Source organism: Halichondria panicea, chromosome 1 (genome assembly GCF_963675165.1).
Source record: "Halichondria panicea chromosome 1, odHalPani1.1, whole genome shotgun sequence".
In the NCBI taxonomy this organism is placed as follows: domain Eukaryota; kingdom Metazoa; phylum Porifera; class Demospongiae; order Suberitida; family Halichondriidae; genus Halichondria; species Halichondria panicea.
This window is the reverse complement of record NC_087377.1, coordinates 12,189,383-12,212,459: the sequence shown is the minus strand read 5'-3', so window position 1 is coordinate 12,212,459 and position 23,077 is coordinate 12,189,383. Positions and strand designations below refer to the sequence as shown.

General features: G+C 41.2%; 4 protein-coding genes across 10 annotated transcripts in view; 1 reads left to right on the top strand and 3 right to left on the bottom strand.

The window, feature by feature from the left end:
* Positions 1–23,077, top strand: part of LOC135349943 (uncharacterized) — a 47,262-nt gene that overhangs the window by 7,869 nt on the left and 16,316 nt on the right. For 5 of the 7 annotated variants that reach the window (XR_010399049.1, XR_010399050.1, XR_010399056.1 and 2 more), the window contains 5 exons: positions 5,161–5,305; positions 5,388–5,557; positions 5,785–5,920; positions 6,315–6,390; positions 7,388–7,708. The exons of 1 other annotated variant lie outside the window; for it this stretch is intronic. The gene's annotated coding sequence lies outside the window, so the exon portion shown is untranslated. Of the gene's footprint in view, positions 1–5,160; positions 5,306–5,387; positions 5,558–5,784; positions 5,921–6,314; positions 6,391–7,387; positions 7,709–23,077 lie in introns of those variants that run through there. One more of the 7 variants, XR_010399051.1, reaches the window with a different exon arrangement.
* On the bottom strand, positions 58–1,956 carry LOC135349789 (uncharacterized). The gene is made up of 5 exons (XM_064548402.1): positions 1,829–1,956; positions 1,371–1,770; positions 925–1,239; positions 312–398; positions 58–239 (listed from the first exon to the last, which is right to left on the bottom strand). Exons 2-5 carry the CDS (start codon positions 1,474–1,476, stop codon positions 223–225), a joined length of 525 nt encoding a protein of 174 aa, XP_064404472.1. The 5' UTR covers positions 1,477–1,770; positions 1,829–1,956; the 3' UTR covers positions 58–222.
* Positions 7,620–13,901, bottom strand: LOC135348523 (uncharacterized). The gene is made up of 7 exons (XM_064546769.1): positions 13,736–13,901; positions 13,326–13,664; positions 12,990–13,271; positions 11,647–11,829; positions 11,361–11,561; positions 10,828–11,031; positions 7,620–8,045 (listed from the first exon to the last, which is right to left on the bottom strand). The coding sequence occupies exons 1-7, from the start codon at positions 13,794–13,796 to the stop codon at positions 7,780–7,782; spliced, it is 1,536 nt and encodes a 511-aa protein (XP_064402839.1). The 5' UTR covers positions 13,797–13,901; the 3' UTR covers positions 7,620–7,779.
* Positions 20,785–22,468, bottom strand: LOC135349414 (uncharacterized). Its single transcript, XM_064547944.1, has 7 exons — positions 22,378–22,468; positions 22,186–22,231; positions 21,783–22,121; positions 21,419–21,721; positions 21,216–21,313; positions 21,082–21,111; positions 20,785–20,893 (listed from the first exon to the last, which is right to left on the bottom strand). The coding sequence occupies exons 1-7, from the start codon at positions 22,393–22,395 to the stop codon at positions 20,885–20,887; spliced, it is 843 nt and encodes a 280-aa protein (XP_064404014.1). The 5' UTR covers positions 22,396–22,468; the 3' UTR covers positions 20,785–20,884.

Here is a 23,077-nt window from a genome sequence, read left to right as displayed (position 1 = left end):
TTTGCCATAGTTAGGGTTATCATGCACTGTCCAACGATTATATAGAATTGCAATGCATGCTATAATCGACTCTGTCGACAACGTGCTTGGTAATGATCTTTATTACAGAATACAGAGATAAACATGTAATTATAAATTTAGCGATTATAAGAGTTTAATTGCTTATAAATCTAGCCTCTAGTCAGTCCTAAACTACTGCTGTAATTATTAGAATCTTGGACATCACAGAAAATTATTTCCTGCATAAAAAGCATCAGCTACTGACAGTACAATACTGGAATAGATATACACTAAGTCTTACTAGTATATACCTGTAAATTGTTCACAGGCATAGATTATTGTTAGGACAACTGTTGCAGCTGAAAAGAGTACCCAGAACACGTATGCTGTCTTTATACCTGCATGAATAGAATTAGATGATTCACATATTTTTTAGAAATGCTTGAGAATGTGCCTGTGATAGACTGATAGGCTAGACTAGCAACGGCCTATATTTTCAGTGTCTATCGTTGAGAACTCTCATATAAAATCAATAAATTGAGAGAACTGACAAAAAAACAAAACATGTGGCTCAGACTTATCTGAGATTCACAGTCTAAAAATAGAGTCTATATAAATACACATACATTAGATCTGTACATACGTCCATTAGTCCATCGCAGCGCCATTGAAGAGTATTTGATAATGAAATTAGCAATAAAAAAAAGTGAAATTACAGATATTGTTTGCTAATTAACGCTCAGTTCAATGTATATGCCAAAGTTATCTGCTTGTTGATTTCCAGGGATGTATACGTACACCTAATTGGGGGCTGTATTGGATTTTTGAGCTATAATTGGCCAGGGTCTACTTGCTAAACACTTCTTATAATTATAAGTATGCTCCTGAATGTTTTTCACAGTTACCTACTTTATAGCCACTAACTTTTATTGATCCGAATGGAGTCCGTCATAACTCCATCGGTTGTCTGGTTACACTTGGACGTCACTGTTACACATGCGTAGACATCCATGGGAGCACTAAAGGGTACAGCAAGTATTGCTTCAAAACTATTGCTTTCTGCAGAAATAGCGATGGATTTAATTGCAGTGTTAGTGTTACTGTCAAACACCTGGATCGTGAAGTGACTAGGGTCATAGTTTCCATCATTAGGTGTCCAGTTAACTCGCACACCAGCCGTACCTTCGTTTGGTGGGGAAAAATATCCAATCATAGGAGAAATCACATCTAAAGGAGGACCTATGGTAAAGAAATCAATGATGATAGCGTGATTATTTAATTGCTTAGTACACCACACTTATCAATCATCTCCGAGAGGATGGCGAGTAACTTAAAAACTGACTGAGTCAATCATAATTTATACCTAGTACCTGAAGGTTTGTGCTGAGCTACAGCTTCATCAGAAGGTGAAAGAACAGTGCAACGAACAGAAAACTCTGGCAATGAAGAATTTTGCACTATCAAGTCTGCTACCATCAAAAGTGAATCAGTTGATATTAGATTTGATACGATAGGGCCACCTCCTATTCCTAGCTATCCTGATCCCAGAGTGTCTCCACGCGCATACGACAAAGGATTGGCCAAAGGAACATATGGTGGTGCTGTTAGCCTAATTGTGTTTCCAGTTCCACTGCACATATAGGTAACAATCTCTCCTGGACAAACATACATTCTGTTTGTTGATTGCAGAGAAGACCTAATGGTTGTCTGACCAGACACATTTACAATCAGACATCCTCCTAGAAGGAGAACTGACCAAATCACTGATCCCTATAAACCATACAGACAGTTGGTTATAGTATGCTATATAATCATATAGGACTCTTACCATTGGCATTGGCATGGATTTATGAAATATAATATCAGCCTATAGCTAGTCTCAAGGATTAATAACGCATCTAGATTATTAAAACTGATAAGAAACACTTCAGTGCTGATTTGCCTATACGTCATTATAGTCAGGATGTGCGTGTCGAATCATGAATAAATTAGATAATGGAGGATAATATATCTATGATTTCACTGATCAGTGTGTTCCATAAGTCATTAATGAAACCTCAAATTACGATAATCTGCTCCTGTATCATTTTGTAGCTCTATATAGGAAGCGTCCTCTGGATATTTGTTATTATAATACAGTAGATATGCATGTATCCACTACTTGCATGTATAGAATGATCTGATTCATTACGTCATGCATGGTGTTGGTATAATTATGGATTGATATCTAGTTGTTTCCATGGATTGATTGTGTGATTTCTTGCATAATTTATGGCCTATATCAGATAATAGCTAGTAGAGAAACACTTGATTGAGGATTTCCTGTCATTTCCTGTCTGCTTATGTCACTTCCTCTTATTATTGGGTGTGTCTGGAATTCACTGGGGAGCCCTTGTGATTACGGTCTACTCACTGATTGGTGTTTCCATAGCAAAGCTTGACGTCAATCAGATCATGAATATCATTTGTGTATCCGTGTATCTGAATTGAATTTTAGTACTCAACTTCAGACATTTATCTTTCAGTTCTTTCGGTTTTATGGTTTCTAATGGGTGTTATAGCCTCTGGCTGTGTAGACACTTCAAGTGGATTCATTTACCCATGATGGGAGTAACCATATATTTGACGGTAAGGGCATTCATTAGAGAAAGTTAACTTTCTAAGTAATAGCTCACATTTCTACCTAACACTGGCTGAGAGCTTCTTCTGTCCAGAATTTTGATTGTAATTTAGGAGCAGGCCAGCTCTGCAGATCGATGTCCGAACCAAATCTTTTAAATATGTAGTCAGGGTGGTGTGCACGTGTGCATTGAAATGTTTTTACTAGTTGTTTTTCATTCTTTGGGATACCGTATATAGCATGACATCTTGAACGGGCTTATTTTCGTGGGTTTAACAATACACGAAAATTGTGTAATTAAAATTATCTGCTATAACGTGCAAGGGTAAAGTAGTCAACCCTTAAGTGCCTTAAAAATGTCGGGCTATACAGCAGTTTTATAATAATATTATTATAGGAAGATGATTGTCTGTTTGTAGTGGTCGGGGTAGTTTATCTTAATTTCAGTGATAATTATGGATATTATAATTGTAGCACAGTAAATTGAGTAACAGTAATCGCTCGATCCTGTCACTGTGCTTTTTATGGGAAAATTGAGGCACCTATAGAGAAAACAAAACAAAACAGTATTACGAGAGACCGTGCTCGAAACTATAAGGAGCTAAGAACCGAAAAGTTGAGAAAGGAAACTTTAATAAGAACAGTAAGTTCTATCTACGATAAACACACTTTGTCTTGACCACTATATATATAAAGCAATAATGCATTGTGCATAATGTGGACTTTGTCCAGATTGGAATCTCTGCATGGAAGTTAGCTTATTCGCGGTCCCTATTTTCATACAGCCAGATTGACCAGCCCAAAGCCTCACCTCTTTATTACAGTCACTGAGGTTCTCTAGCCTCGATTCCAGACCGCAATACACCAATACAAAAGACCTGAGTTGAGGCTAGAGGTTCCCTGTATTATTCCTCTACTGGTCAAAATTGTTGTAAATTGTACAACAACAAGTATCAATGTTGATATTGGATTCTGTGGTAGATTGGATAGTGTCATGAATGTGCATGCTTTGAAGTTTTTCTGAGCTATATTCATTTAGGACACTTCAAAAACCATCTATACAGCCTGTAGGACTCATTGGTAGACTTTCCTGACTAGAATAAAGACGAAGTAGCAAGCCATTTGTGTACACGGGCACTGCACAAGTCGACATGCTTGCTAAGCAGCTTAGTTGACCGAGTGCAGCTTTTAAAGGCTACACATGCTTCCGTCAAGGCAGCAGTAAGGCATAAAATCAACTGGTTAGTGTGCACAACCATTGACTCGCACCCATCTCTAAGCCATGGCCACTTCATTGGGGCGGCGATAATTTGGTGAGTTGGGCTGACCTTTTCAACCACAAATGCAAACTAAAGTGACAGAACTTTTCCAGGTTCGCTGGGAAAGGATTATTACTATTATTTGAGCTTTACAGCAGTTATGCACAGTGTGATACATGCAGTTTCGCATGACATTGTGGAAGAGTTTAGTGCTGACAGACTAAATTCATTGAAGGAGTTGTTGACCTAGATGTACATACTAATTATTCCACAGGGGCATACTAAATGGTATGAGCAAGTTTCACCAGCTACGGTCAAGTGTTACCACAAAGTAGTTCCATAAGTACGCTCGTAGTTTCCCTTTGATACACTGTATTAGGGGCGATGTTAGATCAATATATAGAGCAGAGTCTACGATTGTAACAATAGCCTTGGTAGTTCTGCTCCTTTTGTGGTTGAACTTCTTACCAGTGGAAGCAGCTCTGGTGGTTGAGAGTTTACCTATAGATGTGTACTCAGCTCTGTACATTGTCTGGCGGTTATTTAAGACACTTTACTAAGAACACGATGTCTTGGAGCTCAAACCATAGATATAGTGGGAGCATATTGAGTTTAGTGAGGCGAGTTTTGTATAGTCTGTAGTTCTGGTGTAGTCTCCTAGGATAAACTTGGTTGCCCTTCGTTGGACGGACCATAGATAAATGAAAATAGTATATTGTATGGTCATTGCAAGACGATATTGGGGTAATTAGTTTGGCATCATCTGCAAACAGGGTAACAAGTTGCGAAGTTAATTGTTCTGGTAGATCATTGATATAGACTAAGAAAAGCATAGGCCCCAAGATGCTTCCTTGAGAAACGCCAGATACAACTGGTAGAGGGGAGGAAGCTCTTCTACCAATTGTCATGAAGTGTTGTCTATTAGTGTTTGAACCATGTCTATAGTTGACCAGTGATACCTATAGCCTCCATGTGAAGCGTGAGACGTTTTATTACATCATTACAATGACATCACTGCATTCTCTTAGTGCTTTCACTTTCTAGATACAATTTACATGAGCCCACTACCATTTTTGTGTATGTCAGCCTCCGTGGTTATGAGGGAGTTCCTCCCAGAGACCAGCCAACCAGTAATGATTATGTACATTGCATGACCCTTTATCATTTATGTCCATCAAATAATGGTTATAGATTGCATGACCCTTTATCAGAGCTATATCCCTGTCTCACTTGATGTTTATTGTGTAGTGGATCTTTACCCTCTGTTTTGTCTCATTGCAGTTGCTTGCTTGCTTGATTGACTATTAATGGATGATGAAGAGTTAATTACTCTGGAAGACCAATTAATTAACCTAGAGGAGCTGGCAGACTATGTAAGATAGGATCAACTGCATGGCAAAGGAACTCCTGAGGCTGGTGATCTTGAGTATGTGTATAATTATAGTCATGCAGTATACGTTTTGGGATTAGAAGCAATTCAATTACTGTTCTTCCTCCCCATTCCTCAGCTCCTCTGATATTGATCATGGACCGGCTGTATTTGGCGTGGTGCATCGTATTCATGACAACCCAGACCAGCAGATGTACCGGTGTGGTTCATTGGCCCCCAAAATGAGGAGGGGAGGATGTATGGACTCACACTATCACAAGCCGGGAGAGCTGTGGGAGAAGAGTGAGGGTGTGTGATATGTGTGGATATGCTATGTGATTGAGGGTGTAGTGGGGTATGGGATAAAGGTATGTTGATGTTGTGTAGATTAGGTGTACTGATCATGTACAAAGATGTGTTTGATAAGGTACTTTGTACATGTGCATGTGGTATAAATGTGGTGGATCCAAGGGTTGTGAATGTGTTGTGTGATGTAAATTGAGGCAGTTTTACTAATTTTGTACCCCCCTCTCCAGTTTTATTATTGTGCTTGGAGAGCTGAGTGGTGTGAGTGGATGTGGTGACCGAGTGTCCTCCCTCCTCTGTGCTGAGACACTACAACACAGACACTACCCTCAACACATCAACCTCCTGGAGTCACTGCTCAAACTGGTGAGATGAGTAAGATATATGAAAGTAGCTCTCCAGTTTCTTTAGGGATAGTGTATGGGTTGAAATTTCTTAGACACCAGTTCTTCGCTAAACAGATTAATGTCCTCAAAAGTTGACACTGTAAGAAGTGCATTCCACAGAACATGCAATGCTTGTACAGTATTTGTGTTGTATTATGTGTTGTGGCTATACGGTATCTTGAGTGCATGTGTTCAATGTTGCTCTAACACTTTCTCTCTCTCTCTGTCCACAGTTGGATATTTATACCACATGCACATGTACAAAGTATACCCAATCTACACAACGTACCTTTATCCCATACCCCATTACACCCTCAATCACACAGCACATCCACACACATCACACAACCTCACCCCTCATTCTTCTCCCACAGCTTTAAAGTGTTTGCCAAGTCGCTGGGTAAGAGAGTGTTCAAGAGACACGTCGATCTATTCCTGAACTCTATCCTGGTAAGTTGTTAGGAATGTGTAGAAGCCATAATTATGCTCCAAAACAGTTTGTGTCCTTGTTTCCTACAACTATTTCAAACCGTATAGAGGGTATATTTTGAGAGTATAAAAATGTTTGTGGTTTTCGCCGCGGATTAGGCATGAACCGCGAACATTTATAACCGTGAATTTAATATTCCATGCATGCATGCATGCTGCAAAAAAGGCGCTATTCCACGAAAATTAAATCCGCAAAAATCTTTCTAAAGGCACATCCGCGAAAATTTATACCCTCGAAATATACCCGCTATACGGTTTTGATAATGTACATTGTAGATCTGCATACTCCACTTATTACCCGAGGCGCGCGTGGGCGGCCATAGGTATAGTGGTACGTTGGTTTCTTTGTCTGTTTGGTGAGTCTACTCACCTAGATGCCATAGCACTGTGTCTACAGCATGGATAGCCTCCACACACAAGTTAATAGTGGCAGATTTCGATGTTATAGTTTTGTTGTAGAATAAAAGCGAGAAGCTTGAACTTGCACGGTGCAGCTAGCTAACTGTACGTGGCCTTTATTCGAGGTACCCTACGTATTTACAGCTGAAGTGATCCTGTACCAGGAACAGTGGAAAAGGGTCACTACAATAGAAAGCTAGAATTGTGACTGGTTTGTTGATTCTCTGTTAGCTGACTCTGCATGGGGATCCTACTCCAGCAGCCATACTTCTCTAAGACTCCAGGCTTCTTTACTGTGATCCTAGACTAGGACCTAGTCCACAGTGCATGTCTTATGTACCACTAAAGCTCTGTTCTTAAATGTTTCAGCATGCATGCCTCCGGCCAGTCTGATTTGTTTTATTGCTCCTGAGTTGCTAGACATACATTACTACATGCACTGCATTATACCACTCTTCTGGTTTCTTTATAATCATGTTACCAGCCGAGGGTTTGCACTTCAATGCTCTAGTTTACATGTCTCCCCCCCCCCTAACATACACACACCTATACCATGCAGGAGTGCCTATACAGAGCAGTGACAATGCCCTGGTACAGTCTGCTGGAGTGGACGAGCTGTCTCACCTCACCCTGTAACAACACAATCCAACGTGAATCTTTGCGTAATGGCAGACTGTCTACATGTGTGTAGCTTATACAAGTACATTGCAATTGCTTATTTTTTCTTATGCTATGATGCACTTCCTTTTAACTGTATGTATATAGGTTGACAGAACAGTAACTGAACAATGTGTACTCGTTTCTTTGTTGATATTATTAATGAATGTGCTATAATTATTATTGTTTATAATTATTATTTTCAAACAAATCATTACCAATCTATATATAGATGAACACTAGCTACATAATACTGGCTAGAAAATAATAATTATCATATAATAGCACGAAGTTTCACAGTCCTACTGGTCCATACGCTTGGTTAGTGTTCAGTTCAATCTCCTCTTTGGGTGACACCTCCTCGTAAACAGGACCAACTGGTTTAGTGGGTTCTACAACAGATAATGCTGTTTTTCTGGTGTAGTACACTGCCTTCTTACGCGTAAACGAGTACATCACTAGGAGTCCAACGAGAAATCCAAGGATAGTAGACGCGATGAAAGTAATAGTAACACCAATGGCAACAGTTACATCAGTTGATAGGGTGGCAGCAGTCGGAGCTGTGAAAGATTGGCAGCAATAATTATTAATGGGATAACATGTACAACTAGAGCACTAGCTGTCAAGCTTAAGTCTGCTGAATTAAGCCTTAGCAAATTGTATATCACACCCAAGAGTATACTGTCAGTGTTGTACTGTTACTGAATATTTTGCGGGTGAACCAAATCAGCAGAAAAACATATAATTATATAAATTATATAGGTGCCAACTTCCCCAACCAAATTTCAGGGACAAAACATGGTGCCCACTAGCTTATTGGATGCTATAGCTAAGTTATTTTGTCACGATAAAGACTGTTAGAAGATTCTAGCAGTAGTTCCAAGCTAGTCTCGAATACCCGCCTCAACCTAAAAGCTTGAGTCTGGTCAAACTCACATATGAACTTTGTTCTGCACAGTCAGCAAAGTCAAGTGGGCTACACGCCCACAAGCATAGTGATAAAGCCACAAGCCACCGCATGTTAGGGACAGAACATACACAGAGGGCTATATCAGACAGTGTATCAATTAAGGCTAGGAGTTGAAAGCCTACGAGAAAAAAACACTGAGCTTGAAGCCATCATTGCACAGAGCTAGAGGGCCATGAAACCATGGTTGACGGTCACATTCACATAAATGAGCATTTAGGCTGTTAATTTCGACAAGGTGTTCCAAAGGTCCTGTTGCTAGTCTGGAGAGTTCTAGTATCACATCCTTACAACTCTCTCCATGAATTTTCCGTGGCGGTTAGCTATAATGATATTCATGTAGACTATAATTTTATTCATGCTTCACACCCACTTGTGGTCAATTAAATGTCCAAGAAATTCCTGGACACACTTGAACCAAACCTCAATATGAGTTTGACCAGACTCAATCAAGCTTTTAGGTTGAGGCGGGTATTCGAGACTAGTTCCAAGCTGTTCCAGGCTTGATATTAAAGCTTTGTTGGAGCTTAGTAACCCATGGCCAGCTCAGAAGCAGCAACCGGGACATCTGAGGTAAATAGCAGTTTCCTTTCGGGACAAGGGTGCTAAATCTGGGACAGTTGGCACCTATAAGCATTTGAACGTAATTGGCGGTTTTTAATTTGATGTCTCAGGCATGGCTATATATACTGCTACAATGACGTTGTGTCTATATATCGATTTTCTAAATTAAAGCACCCACCAAATTTTCCAGGTATGTCTGAACATGCATATGGAAACATATAATCATAGCAAATAATAGAGTGCAATGAATTAAACTATAATTATTTATATACCTTATTAGACTTTATGGCTTTGAAAACGATCGTGGTGCCACTAGACACCACGGTAGATGGTGGAGCGTGGTCAGACATGCACTGCCAGGATTTATTTCAGATTTAATTTACTCAAGCGGGTGACATAATTATGGTTGATTAGCTAGCATAGAACGTTTTGCTTGCATCCCCCCCGAAAAATGTTACTTTGAATGAGAATGATTTTTCAGACAAAAATGGGGTAACTTCGATCAATATCTTGCTGCAAACCCTGGAGCATGTGACATTGCATATAGTACCGTATACAATGTACCAGCTATAGTAGATCTATACAATGTAGTATTATTACCCGAGGCGCGTGGGCGGCCACGGGTATAGTAGTCGTTTGGTTTGTCTGTTTGTAATTTCAGGATCTGCTCACCTGGCTGCCACAGCACTGCGTTTATAGCATGGATAGCCTTCACATAATAAGCTATTAGTTTTAACAATAGTAGATTTCGATGTTAGAGCTTTGTTGAACTAAGAAGCTTGAACTTGCACATTGGCAGCTAGCTAGTTAGCTAACTACACGCGGCCTTTATTCGAGGTATCCTCCGTATTTACAGCTGAAGTGATCCCGTACCAAATACAGTGGAAAAGGGTCACTACAATAGAAAGCTAGAATTGTGACTTGTTTGTTGCTCTGTTAGCTGACTCCAGGATCCCAGGAGTCATATCATACTTCTCTGAGACTCCAGGCATCTTTGCTGTGATCCTAGTCCACTGGGCATGCCTCATTACCACTGCATGCCTCTAGTCTGGTTTAGTTTCATTGCTCCTGAGTTGCTGTGCCAGTCATACATCACTACATGCATTGCATTATATCACTCTTCTGGTTTCTTTATAATCATGTCACCAGCCGAGGGTTTGCACTTCAGTGCTCTAGTATTAATTGTGACTAATAAAATTCATCATGATAATTATGGTGTATAAAAGCTAGCTATTAGTAGCTTTATGTTATGTAGCTTTGGAACCACCTCCAAGGATAGTAGACGCGATGAAAGTAATAGTTTTAATTAAGTATATAGTGCAAATGTTGAGGGGGTGAGGGGGTAATTTATATAGGTGCTAAATGTACATGCTCCAAGTGGGACATATTAGAACATTTTAAGCAGGTGAAATATCACCTGCTAAGCCACACCCTGAAAATGGGGGCATCTGGCATGCTCTGGGAGTCCCGGACCATTAATTCTTCTCATGAAAAACTAAGGCTCCACATGGATGTATATCGTGCATGTGTATAATGGCGTACCCAAAATTAAAGCCACGTACATTATTGTACCTAAGGTTATAAGCTTCTCTTAGCTTTTTTTTGCTTGCTTTTAATCCAAAGCTACAAAATCTACCGCTTAAATAATTATAACTTGTTGAGGCTATTATAATTACATATCCATGCTGTAAACGAAGGCGCTATGGCAGCCATATGCAGGTGAGCATACTTAAAATACACACACAAACAAACCAAGGGATTACCATAACTCCTGTGGTTGCCTACGTGCCTCAGGTTAATTATACTCTCACCTTCAGTTGGTGACACACACTTGATTGCCTCAGGCTCAGTGCTCCAGACTCCAGCATTAGTGCAAGTGATGGTGTTGGGTCCAGTCAGTGAGAGTCCATTGTCACACTGGTAAGTCAGCACTGTTCCCTCCAACACTGTTACATTCAACCTTTCATAGTTTACTATAGTTCTGTTTGAGGGCTCCTCAGGTAGAAAGCAGTTAACTGTGACAGTGCATGCATACACATAGTTAATTATAAATTACCCCGTGCGTGCGGAGCAGGGGTAAAGTGATTGGTGTGTGTGTGGACATAAAAATGAGCTGTGTGAGCGAACTGGACTGGCTGCTAATGAGACAATAATTGAAAAATAATAGGCTAGTTCATAATTATAGTAGGCGATCTTCGAATGCGACAAAAACACTGTTTTCTAATTGTTGCTTTATAGATTCACCCATAATATTATAAAGTATCCGTTTTGCCGCTGCGCAATGAAGCTTAACGCATGGAGTGAATGCTCTATGAACATCTTGTTTAGAGAAGAATTACATTACCTGGAGATGTCCTGCACACCACAACACTAGGATCAGGCTCCCACACTCCATTTTGTCCATCTCTTGTGCAAGTGGCAGTCAGAACACACATGGGGAACAGTCCATCATTGCACTGATAAGTTACCTGTGACCCCTCTGTGTAAGACTGACCATTAGTGTTCACACTACCCATAGAGGGGGCCGCAGGAACATCACATGTCACTATAATTATTGGTATTTAACAATACAGTCAAATACCATGCATAACTTGAATGCAAGCAAACTGCACATCTATAATTATACTCACCTATTGTTGGGCACATGAAATCCTCAGGGTTAGGACTCCACTGTCCATCACTGCCACAGGTAGAGGGTATCATTTGATTACTTTCAAAACAAGTGAAGGTCAGTGTGGAGCCCACAGTCGGTACACTGGGTATCTGGACAATGACCACACCACTAGCAGCAGAGAGGGAGGAGGGACAGGAAACTGAGTAGAGAAAGAGTATACATGAACTAAGACGCTAATTTAGTGCTTATAATTGTAAACTAGAGCACTGAAGTGCAAACCCTCAGTGTTAATTTCAGGATTAGCGAGTCTATAGAGGCAAAGCCGCGTGTACATCTAGGCCAACATGCACAGGTTCGAGCTTATTAGCTTCTTATAGCTTTTGCTAGCTTTTATTCGACAACGAAGCTTTAAATCAAAATCTGCCAAACTATGTACCTTGTTGCGTTGAGGCTATCCCATAATATAGTACAAACACAGTGTTATTGCATCTAGGTGAGTAGACTCAAACAGACAGACAGACAGACAGACAGACTGACTGCATGACCGACTACTATAACCCGTGGCACCGCAGCGCACCTCGGGTTAATAATACTGCAGGGGCGTAGCCAGGATTTTGAGGAAGGGGGTGCTATCATAGAAAGAAGAGGGCGCAAAGCGGCCGATTTTTAGCCACGCAGTGCCGATATTTGGTTGACCGGAAGCCACACCTCTAATTAATGCTGTCGTAATTAATAGTTGGGTGTGGCCCAATCTTCTATTTGCTTATGCACCTATCAATTCCAGTCCCCACTACCCCCCATGCGGGCTATGTCGGGGTTTAGTGGGGATTTGATTACATCAATATCAATTGCCCCACCCCAGGGGGCCTGGTTGAAATCAAATCCCCACTTCTCCTCCCATACCCCCACTTAACAACCCCGGGATTTGACTACACGTGTGCATGTGCTATACTTTTCCGGATATTACTGCTATAAGTTTGTATATTGAGGAAATCAAATTCCCCACCCTATCCCGCACCTCGGGGTTACTTGCTGAATCAAAACCCCAAAAAACCCCACTATGTCCCCACTATGCCCCGCAGGGGGGGTAGTGGGGACTGACATTGATAGGTGCATTAGAGAAGCCTATTTAGCTATGAAAGAGAACAGACTACTAGTCTATAGATCTAAGCTAGAATAGCTCACAGTTTAAAGACCAATTTGTTTTGCTTGCCTACTAGCTAGTTAACTGCAGCAAGATCTGGAAGAGAAGGGTGTGCTCAGCTAGACAATCAGGTACACTTTTTGTACAATCTCAGATAGAAAGGGGGTGCTTGAGCACCATGAGCCCCCCCCCCCTGGCTACGCCCCTGCACTGACCTATGGATGGTACAGTAAATATTGAGGTGTCGCTCATTCCAGCACAGTTGACAGCTCTGATGATCACATTGTAGGGTGTGTTAAAGAAAACGGTGATCTGTGCAGAGGTGGTCTCCATGGTTACTGGTGACCCAGAGAGAGGTGTTGGGGAGATGGTGAGGACATAACTGACAGACACACCACCAGTAGAGGAGGGGGAGTCCCAGTCCAGAGTGATATTAGAGGAGCTGGGTTGATTTAGAGTGAAAGATACTCTCGGGTTGAGTGGACGTGAGGGTGGATCTGCATGTGGGTGTATCAAGTTGATCAAGAAATTTATTTATGAAAAGAACCTACCAGCCACATGCACAGTGATGGTGAGAGGACCTTCTTGTGAGCTCTCTCCATCACACTCCACCATAGTACCCTCCACAATGGAGGCCTCAGACAGTGAGGTGAGAGTGGCAGTGAGGGGTCCACTGGAGTCAGTGAGAACACCACGAAATGCTGGATCACCTCCTGTCTCATTAATATTGGTGTTGGGAATCAAATTGATTCTGAACAACTCTATCCGGCCTTGTGGAGCAGCCATTGCAGCAAACACCGTCCATCGTATGAGACTACCAGGCAGAGTGCAGGTGAAGGTGACAGTGTCATCAGGACAAGCCACAGTGGATGGAGATGTTGTCAGTGAGGCTGCAAAACATGTAAACTTAGGCTAGTGAAGACAGACGTCTATAATGTGTAGCTATAGTTCTTATAATTACCTGCAGTAAAAGCAAACAACTGCAGGGTATTTGCTGTAAACAGTTGCATTGCTCTCATCATAGATAGTAGAGGAACTAGAACTATCTATGCTCTTATTCAGCTTGCAGTATCTCAATGAAACATAGATAGAGTAGTGAGAGGAATGAGCCTAGAATTTTGATTCCCAGTCTACACTAAGACTCCAAATTTGGCTTCAAATGATGTAATTGTGGTTATGCATCAGAACTAGCCTCGATCCGGTCTCCTCCTCGGCCTGGTGTTGATTGTATCTGGGCGTGACCTAAGTCAAGCTATAATGTACTGTAAAATCTTCAGAAAGTGAGTGAACAAGAAGGGCTTTCCGCAAGCCCTGGAAGAGTCTAGCAAACAACAGCTGTTCCCACAGGGGTAAAAAATAGCGTAGAATTTGATTTTTATAACAGTTTTTTATGATTTTAGCATTTAATGCTTGTTCTGTGTGTGATTTTTTCTCAAGGGTGATCGTTATTTTGTCAACCAAACATGAAAATGAACAAAAACACAAGTGAGCATGTCTTTCATCTCTAACTCTCTCCAGATTATGCAAAAAGTTGCTACAATAAGCTTTTATTTCTTGCGGAATCACATATTGCATGGATAGATAGGAGCTGAGAATAGAAATGCAGTAAAATCAAGCCAAGTGTACCAATATAGCTGTATTTATTTCTTAGAAGTTTTTAGAAGTTACTGAAAGTAATTATTGAAGCAATCTGAAAGCCTCTGTTGAAGAAAGATTGGAGAGAATTCCAGGGACAACAATGTAATCTACCAAAACTATTAAATTGCAAGAACTGATTCAATTTGCACACGAAACAAGACAAGAGTAATCTACTGTATTAATTAGAAGCTGTAAACAGAGTTGTATCATAGATTTATAGTTGTATAGCCTTAAATCTACATCACACTAAAAACGAATTATATAGAAATTAACAGCTTTTAAAGATCAAGAAACAGATACAAGCGTAAGGTGAACATTGATGAGAGTTCTGAAACATGATACAATAATTATACTGTACGAAAGAAAAGATAGCATGGTTACTTTAAATCCAAAAGAACTCTCTGAAGCAGGAGACATCATACTATTATAGGGACATCATAAAGATATGCATTACAGAAACATTCTAAACTTCATAATAGATATCACAATGTTAACTCCTGAGTCCTGAGTGTCCATTTCATACTTTTTTAAAAGAGACCAAGCGGTTCAGCAGATATGCTATATAACTTTAAGATCATTTCCGGTATTAACAACAAATTTTATAAGTCCCGCCCAAGTACATTAACCCTTTCCCCACTTTAGCCGCCTATAGGCGGCATGCATGGCTACTGCTAATTTTCAAAAAATGATTGTGCGGGCTGTGTTTGAGCTATGCACACGCTGTAGGTACCATGAGCTGCTCTTTCACGTGGTATTTTCATTGTGCTGCCTCGAGGCATAGATAGAGCAAAGAGGGATTGGCAACAAAATCGACCTCGAATAACCATCCGTGTTGCCCCGGCGTTACTCGAGGCTGTCTACTTCAACGTAGGAAGACAGCCTCGAGTAAAGCACAGGCTGGGAATGGTTGAGGAGACAACTGTACGGTGGCCCTGAAGGTCACTCAACAGTTGTGTTCTCAACTTGGTGTTCTGCAGTTGAGCTTCGCTAGTTGAGCCTTCGCTAGTTGAGTGATCGCTAGTTGAGTCTTTGATAGTTGACGACCTTTGACCTATGATATGGGTGTGGTTTGTTGGTAACCGCAGCTAGCTAAGCTACCTAGTCTAGGGTTGTTTCTCCAAGTAACCAATCCTAGATTACATCATCTATATACCTTCCTAATGACGTCATAGTAGCTGGTAGGTGTACAATAGAAGCATTAGGTAACTAGTAGCCTCGATTCAAGGCCGATTAAAATACGGCCGCCTGGTACCTATTGCAGGGGTGATAGTGCGCATGCGCTTCAAATTACCCAGAATATGGGTAATCGTACCACGAACGTAAAACCTTAGTAAATTATACCAGAAATTAGTCCAATATGTTCCGTAATACTTTATCTCTATGACTGAGTTCTGTGAAGCTGTGGCTTATGCCGTCTATTGCGTTGGTCTAGAAGGCTTGAACACTAGTTTTAAGACAAAAGATGCTCTCATCTACGTCTAGGACTGTCCTATAGCCGGGTTGTCTTCGCGAGTAGCAGTTTAATTGGAAAAAACATTTTAAGTGACCAAATTTAAGTGGGTGCCAAATGTTTTGTAGTAAAATTCACTAGGTATCTGTTAAAACAGGAGTAACTGTTTTTATAGGAAGAATAATCACTATATTATATATCAGAAAGTTCCCCATTATGTTATAACAGCCAATTAGCGTTAAAATTAATTAATTGCAATGGTGTCTCATAATACCCCCCCCTGTCTCATAATACCCGAATCACTTTGAACACTAAATGCTAGCATTAGCTGCGAACAAAGCACTGTCACTAATTTTTTTTTTGCTTGCATGCAAGCCTATTGACCATAGTAGTTAGTGAACAGGCTATTTAGCTCCCTCAAGATTACTGCAAGACAGGGGGGTCAGAAACATTTAGAGGTCTCATAATACCCCCTTGTACTCTACACTAGACTGGAAACCACGCCCCTTTCTTTAGGGAAAGAGACTGGCCAGGTGACTATCAACGACTCGTCCCAACGGAATGCTTGGAATGTAGTGTGTGCATGAATACGTGGGAGATATCTAAACCACAATATTGCATAAATTTTATTATTATGTGAGTATTAATATTTTTAGCTGTACAGTTGCAGTATAAATGTTATGTCTACTTAGCTAGCTGTTTGGATATAAGTTGTCTATCAGTACTTCTCCAATGAAGCAATTCTAAAGTTGCTATAACCTGGATAGCTACAAGGCCACTGCAAAAAATAACAGACAGAAGTCAGTAGATATATTTGTCTCTCTGCCAACTGGTTTATGGAAAGTCCCTTTGCTTTGCCCTATTGCCAGCAACATTTGAGTTTCTATTACAGCGGTATCATTGCCACAGACAGGACAAGAACTAGGTACATCCAGGTGACAGCTAGCTCCAGACTTGGACATAGTTTTGCAGCAGTTGACTTGTGATTGAAATTAAGTTTGGTAGGTGGCTGAGCTAGCTAGCTAGCTTGCTAGAGTACAGTAGATCTAGCTCGATCTAGCCAAAGTATACTAAACCGCAACACTGGTGACCACACCCTTTTCCCTGAACCACTTCCGCAAAATTCAGTACGCAATGAAGACGAGTCGTTGATAGTCACCTGGCCAGTCTCTTTCCCTAAAGAAAGGGGCGTGGTTTCCAGTCTAACTCTACACTTCCCATAGCCTGTACAGATCCATGGTAAGACATCCTGACCATACAACCGTCATAGAGGTAGATGAGAGCCTCTCCTGGCTTCAGACTAGTGTGAAAGCCTTCTGGAACAACGCAATAGAGAGCTAAGCTGATGTTTACAAAGATAGAAAATAGTTGAGGGAAGCAAAAGGGGATTCCCCAGATTTTGGTGAATAAACTAACGCATGCGCATTACCCTGCAATAGGTACCAGGCCGTATTTTAATCGGCCTGGAATCGAGGCTAGGTAACTAGTAGTAGCAGTAGCACTATAGTAGCACTGGTAGCACTGGTAGCAGCAGTAGCACTGGTAGCAGTAGTAGCACTGGTAGCGCTGGTAGCACTGGTAGCAGCAGTAGCAGCAGTAGCATTGGTAGCAGTAGTATCACTGGTAGCGCTGGTAGCAGCAGTAGCACTGGTAGCAGCAGTAGCATAGGTAGCAGTAGTAGCACTAGTAGCACTGGTAGCAATGGTAGCGCTGGTAGCAGCAGTAGCACTGGTAGCACTGGTAGCAGCAGTAGCATTGGTAGCAGTAGTAGCACTGGTAGCAATAGTAGCACTGGTAGCACTGGTAGCAGTAGTAGCACTGGTAGCGCTGGTAGCAGCAGTAGCACTGGTAGCTCTGGTAGCGCTGATAGCAGTAGTAGCACTGGTAGCGCTGGTAGCAACAGTAGCATTGGTAGCAGTAGTATCACTGGTAGCGCTGGTAGCAGTAGGAGCACTGGTAGCAGCAGTAGCACTGGTAGCAGTAGTAGCACTGGTAGCACTGGTATAACGCTGGTAGCAGCAGTAGCACTGGTACCACTAGTAGTAGCAGTAGCACCAGTAGCACGTACTGGTAGCGCTGGTAGCAGCATGCACTGGTAGCACTAGTAGCAGCAGTATAGCAACAGTAGCACTACTGGTATAGCGCTGGTATAGCGCTGGTATAGCGCTGGTATAGCAGCAGTGAAAGAGTTTTCTTTTATCTACTATATACACAATGGTATTATCAGCAACATTTCTTAGCCTATTATTCACATTTATGTAACATGCATGGGCACTCTCTCTACACAGTAGGCCGCAGACACCGCGTAAAATTTACATGCAGTGACAACTGACAAACTATAAGGCGTGATGATCATGAAAAAAACATAGCAAAACAATCACATAATAATCAGTATAGCAATGCGAAGTCCAAGTCATAATTATATAGAGTAACCACAATAGTTACTGTGAGAATGAAGAGTCACCCTTGCACAGCAGCCTCTTCGAAATTGGGGGAGCCTCGGCTTTTGATCTCGTATAATATCGTTTCCGGGGAATCCGTTGCTTAGCACTCTCCGGTGGCGGCTCATGAGGATGAGTGGAGTTTGGGTTCTGGAGTTCGGGTTATTCTGTAGCTCTGGAGTGGAGTTCGGGTTCTCTGGCTCGGGAGTGGAGTTTGGGTTCTTCTCTGGCTCAAGAGTGGAGTTCGAGTTATCTGGCTCGGGAGTGGAGTTTGGGTTCTCTGGCCGCTCGGTAGTGGAGTTTGGATTCTCTGGCTCGGGAGTGGAGTTTGGCTTGAACATACATTGCAAAACCATTTTGTTATGGTTTTGTATGTTTTAAGTGTATGAGTCCTAGGTACATTTCTTTATCTATTGATAGATAGACTACTACTTTCATTGCAATATTTTTGTAACATTATATATAATTTTTTCAATGAAAGATATTTCCCCCCAGTGCTACTGCTGCTACCAGCGCTACCAGTGCTACCAGTGCTACTGCTGCTACCAGTGCTACCAGTGCTACCAGTGATACTACTGCTACCAGCGCTATACTGCTGCTACCAGTGCTACCAGTGCTACCAGCGCTACCAGTGCTACCAGTGCTACTGCTGCTACCAGCGCTACCAGTGCTACCAGTGCTACTGCTGCTACTACTGCTACCAGCGCTATACTGCTGCTACCAGTGCTACTGCTGCTACCAGTGCCACTGCTGCTACCAGCGCTACTGCTGCTACCAGTGCTACTGCTGCTACCAGTGCTACCAGTGCTACTGCTGCTACCAGCGCTACCAGTGCTACCAATGCTACTGCTACTGCTGCTACCAGTGCTATATTGTAATGTACTGTTAACACTTGATGTAAAATAGTGGCAGTTGGAACAGGAGCGTAAAAAATGGATATACCAGTGCTACTGCTGCTACCAGTGCTACTGCTGCTACCAGTGCTACTGCTGCTACCAGTGCTACTGCTGCTACCAGTGCTACTACTGCTACTGCTGCTACCAGCGCTACTACTGCTACCAGTGCTACTGCTGCTACCAGTGCTACTGCTGCTACCAGTGCTACCAGTGCTACCAGTGCTACTACTGCTACCAGTGCTACTGCTGCTACCAGCGCTACCAGTGCTACTGCTGCTACCAGTACTACTGCTGCTACCAGTGCTACTACTGCTACCAGTGCTACTGCTTCTAATTCTAATGTGCAACTTATCTAGCTGAGTCAGCGTTTTGTAGCATCATAATGATATTCATGGGTAATACACCTTGTGCGGGCAATTACCGGTCCAAGAAATTCCTGGACCATAGAACGAGTGCTACATTAGAACTAGCCTCGATCCCAGGCCTGTTCGTTTCCAATCCCCTTCCTTTTCAATCTATGCTTTGACACAGGGCGGCCTGGTCGTTTCCAATCCCTTTCCTGTGATAAATGCTGAACTTGAGGCCCAACCCCTACAATTGAAACTCATCATGCGAATGTCAGTACTCATGAGTTTGAACTAGTGTTCAAGCTGGCGCTGTGCTAATGCCTCTCGCCATGTTTTTGCTTTCGCTTAAAAGTATTAGAGTAGTTTCTATTAATGAATTTTATATTAAAGTTAGCTTATCTATATAAAGTCACTGAGAAGAAAAGACTTATTTACATGCATCTATTGTTGTTATTATTTATTGTATTATGTGGCTTACCAGGACCTCAAGAAAGAAGAAAATTGATTCTTCCAGGATCTGTAGTTCAGTGTATATAATATCTAAGAAGAAAAGACCTGTGTACATGCATATTGTTATCTATATTGTTATATGGTAGTGTTTTGTGGCTTACCAGGCCCCTCAAGACAAAGATGATTCTGCCAGGAGGATCTGGATCTGGATCTTATTTTCTCACACAGGGAATGAGCGCGCATGCGCATTACATCCATAGGAATAATTAAAGGTGTGTCCAAAGAGATCAATTTCACAAATAACTACTGCTAGCTAGCTAGCTGTTTTCATCTGAGTATTGTAGCTAACAAAAAGCTAGCGCTTTAGTGCAAGGCTAACTCATATGTTGAATAGAAAGTTTGTGCGGACAGATGATGCTATGAAAGATTCTGAAGAGACTGCAACAGCCTTCAATGTGAGTCAAACTAGCCATAACTCGAGAAAGAAGCTTTAGTTTGCTAATCCACGAATCAAAATCCAAGAGAACGTGGCTAGAAACCTATAGAAACTGTTAGCTTTCGTCGCATTGCAACCGTTGAGCAGTTACAGACACACACACAACACAGTCAGCTTTACCGTATCCCTCGTGCGGCTACGCCTCGAGGCATAATGATCAGACAATTCCTGGATCTACTAGTATGATTGCCTGGTTTGTACTTCAATGCCGGAATAGTGAGTCTATACTTAGTATAGTCTTGACAGTATAGACTACTTTAAAGGGTCACGAGTACACTCACAACGTTGCACACTAGGTAAGGTACTTGCCTAATAACAGGTACATACAAATTTAAGGCAGCACACATTTACTATGTACATACACTACACTATCTTGATAAATGTCAGTTTCTTCAAGAATCCTACAGTGAGAAAAAGAAAAATAACGCAAAATCATTCCAATCTTAGACATTACTAAATCAGTCTTAACACTTTACAGAGCATAACGTAAATAATGAGGGACAGTGCCATCCCCAAATAAACTTTTCTAAAACCAAAATGTATTATTTGGAGATTCAACAGCTCTTTACATAAATGTTACTAAACGCACCTGTCGTTGATTTTGTTTCAACTTTGATATCTGCAAGGGAAGTGTAAAAACAAGGTAATACAACCTTTTGGCTCACATTCAACCACATGCATTGGCTCCTGCAGAGTATAATTATACATAAATTGAATGCTTACTGTTTTCCTTAACATTGCGAACAACAATGCCAGTGTTACAAAAGCGATGAGGAAGACAGCACACAATATTGCGAGAACCACAATGCCACCAATCAATCCTACAGAAAAAGTATTATTTTACAAGGAAGTGTCGTAACTATAATACGGCACAATTTTGTTCCTATATATGTTTGTGAGCACATGCACTAAAAGTTCGAACAAACCTTGATTATCAGGGACTAGTATTGGTATATTGGTGCTTTCTCCAATGATGATAAATCCATCAGACGGTTGTGAGTCACTAACTTTGTCGCAAGTGCTAACAGTACTAACAGTAGCAGTGATATTTCCCGGGACATCTATATCCAGACTATTATCACGAGAGCTCCTAGTTGTGTTCAAAATTCCATCCACGTAAATTCTCACAATATAATAATCAATGTCAAACTGAGGGTTCAAAGGTGGGGTCCATGATAGTGTCATGTCTCCAGAAAATGTCACAATGGATGGTGGTTCGATTGTACTTGCTGTATGAATTAAAGTTTTATATAATTATAATTTTTAATTATGAACAGCTGAACAACTTACACTCATGGATCAGTGGTATTGCAACATTGTTTGTAGCGTTAGTAGAGCATGAAACATCGATTCGTGCATCATTCAACACTGTGATTTGCAGGTTTACAGCATAAAATGTACGCGACCCGTTTATTACTCTGTTTGTTAGGGTAAGAATAACATTCGGAACAGTGGAAACAGCATCAGGGACAGGGTCATTGCTGAGGAATACATTCGAAGTGAATAATGGTGGACAATTTATAGTTAAAGTGTTTCCTTGACCACTGCAAGTGTATGTGACAACTTCGCCAGTACAGGAAAAGTTACGACCGGCTGTGTCTAAATCTGAAGCAATGTCTACCACCTGACCTAAATGTAAAAACAAAATCAGAATCGATCTCTTGATGGGACAAAAATCACTGTAGCTACTTACCATATAAAACTGATGCTTGAATTGCAAGAGCAAGCAACAACACTACCTATTCAATAGAAAATATATAGATTTGATCATAATTAATGTACTGAAGGTTTATACAAAATAATACATAGGACACCTTCACCTGGGAAAACAATCGGTAGGAAATTAAGATAGATCTCTCCCTAGACTATCATCTAAATAACTTACTCTTGCTACGAAAGTCATCTTTGCTCTTTGCTTGACAGTATAAAAACCAATATTAATTGTAGACTAGATTCACATTCCGGTTTCCCACGCCCACTTTTCTCTATTCCCTATGGGGTTGTCTAAGTTCACCGTGTTTGAAGCAGTGACGTCATTATAAACATTACATCATTACAATGATTCAGCACCGTAAATAATGCACCTATCAATGATTAGCCTCCTTCACAGGCCTTTGAAAGAAGGCCTGCTATCGACTGCTTGCGCATGCGCCAAATTATTGGATTTTTTCCCGTAAATATTTCTATAATACTATAATATTGGATTATTTTACCCGTAAATATTCCTATAATACTGGGGATACATCAGAGAAAATATTCTAAAAGTCATACACAGAGCTATATAGCTAGCTAGCTAGAAACAGAGCTGTGTAGGTTTGTTGTACTGCTATTTTCTTCTGATAGAATCAGTAGCAGTAGTATAGTAGACTTTCACCAAAGTTAGTGTTAAATGGGCGTGGCCTGTCCATATAGGCTCTTATCAGCCGTCACTCCTTTCAGACGATCGTCATCCACACTGTTGCAGGCTGTGAGTCTTTTGTTAACATAGCAGGCTAAGGGTAGCTATCACAGAATGCTATCCGATGGGCTAGAAACCTTCAATCGAACTTTCTATCTACTTCCTTCAATCCACTTCCTTTCGTTGT

Coding starts and splice junctions, on each gene's coding strand:
- LOC135349789 (XM_064548402.1), bottom strand. CDS start 1,476: ATGGTAGCAGACTTGATAGTGCAAAATTCTTCATTGCCAGAGTTTTCT. Junction 1,240..1,370: donor AGCTCAGCACAAACCTTCAG/GTACTAGGTATA, acceptor TCTTTACCATAG/GTCCTCCTTTAGATGTGATT. Junction 399..924: donor CTCCATTCGGATCAATAAAA/GTTAGTGGCTAT, acceptor CTATTCATGCAG/GTATAAAGACAGCATACGTG.
- LOC135348523 (XM_064546769.1), bottom strand. CDS start 13,796: ATGATGAGAGCAATGCAACTGTTTACAGCAAATACCCTGCAGTTGTTT. Junction 11,562..11,646: donor TTTCATGTGCCCAACAATAG/GTGAGTATAATT, acceptor CAATAATTATAG/TGACATGTGATGTTCCTGCG. Junction 8,046..10,827: donor GTGTGTGTCACCAACTGAAG/GTGAGAGTATAA, acceptor AATCTTTCACAG/CTCCGACTGCTGCCACCCTA.
- LOC135349414 (XM_064547944.1), bottom strand. Junction 22,122..22,185: donor TCAAGCATCAGTTTTATATG/GTAAGTAGCTAC, acceptor TTTTACATTTAG/GTCAGGTGGTAGACATTGCT. Junction 21,112..21,215: donor TCGCAATGTTAAGGAAAACA/GTAAGCATTCAA, acceptor CTTCCCTTGCAG/ATATCAAAGTTGAAACAAAA.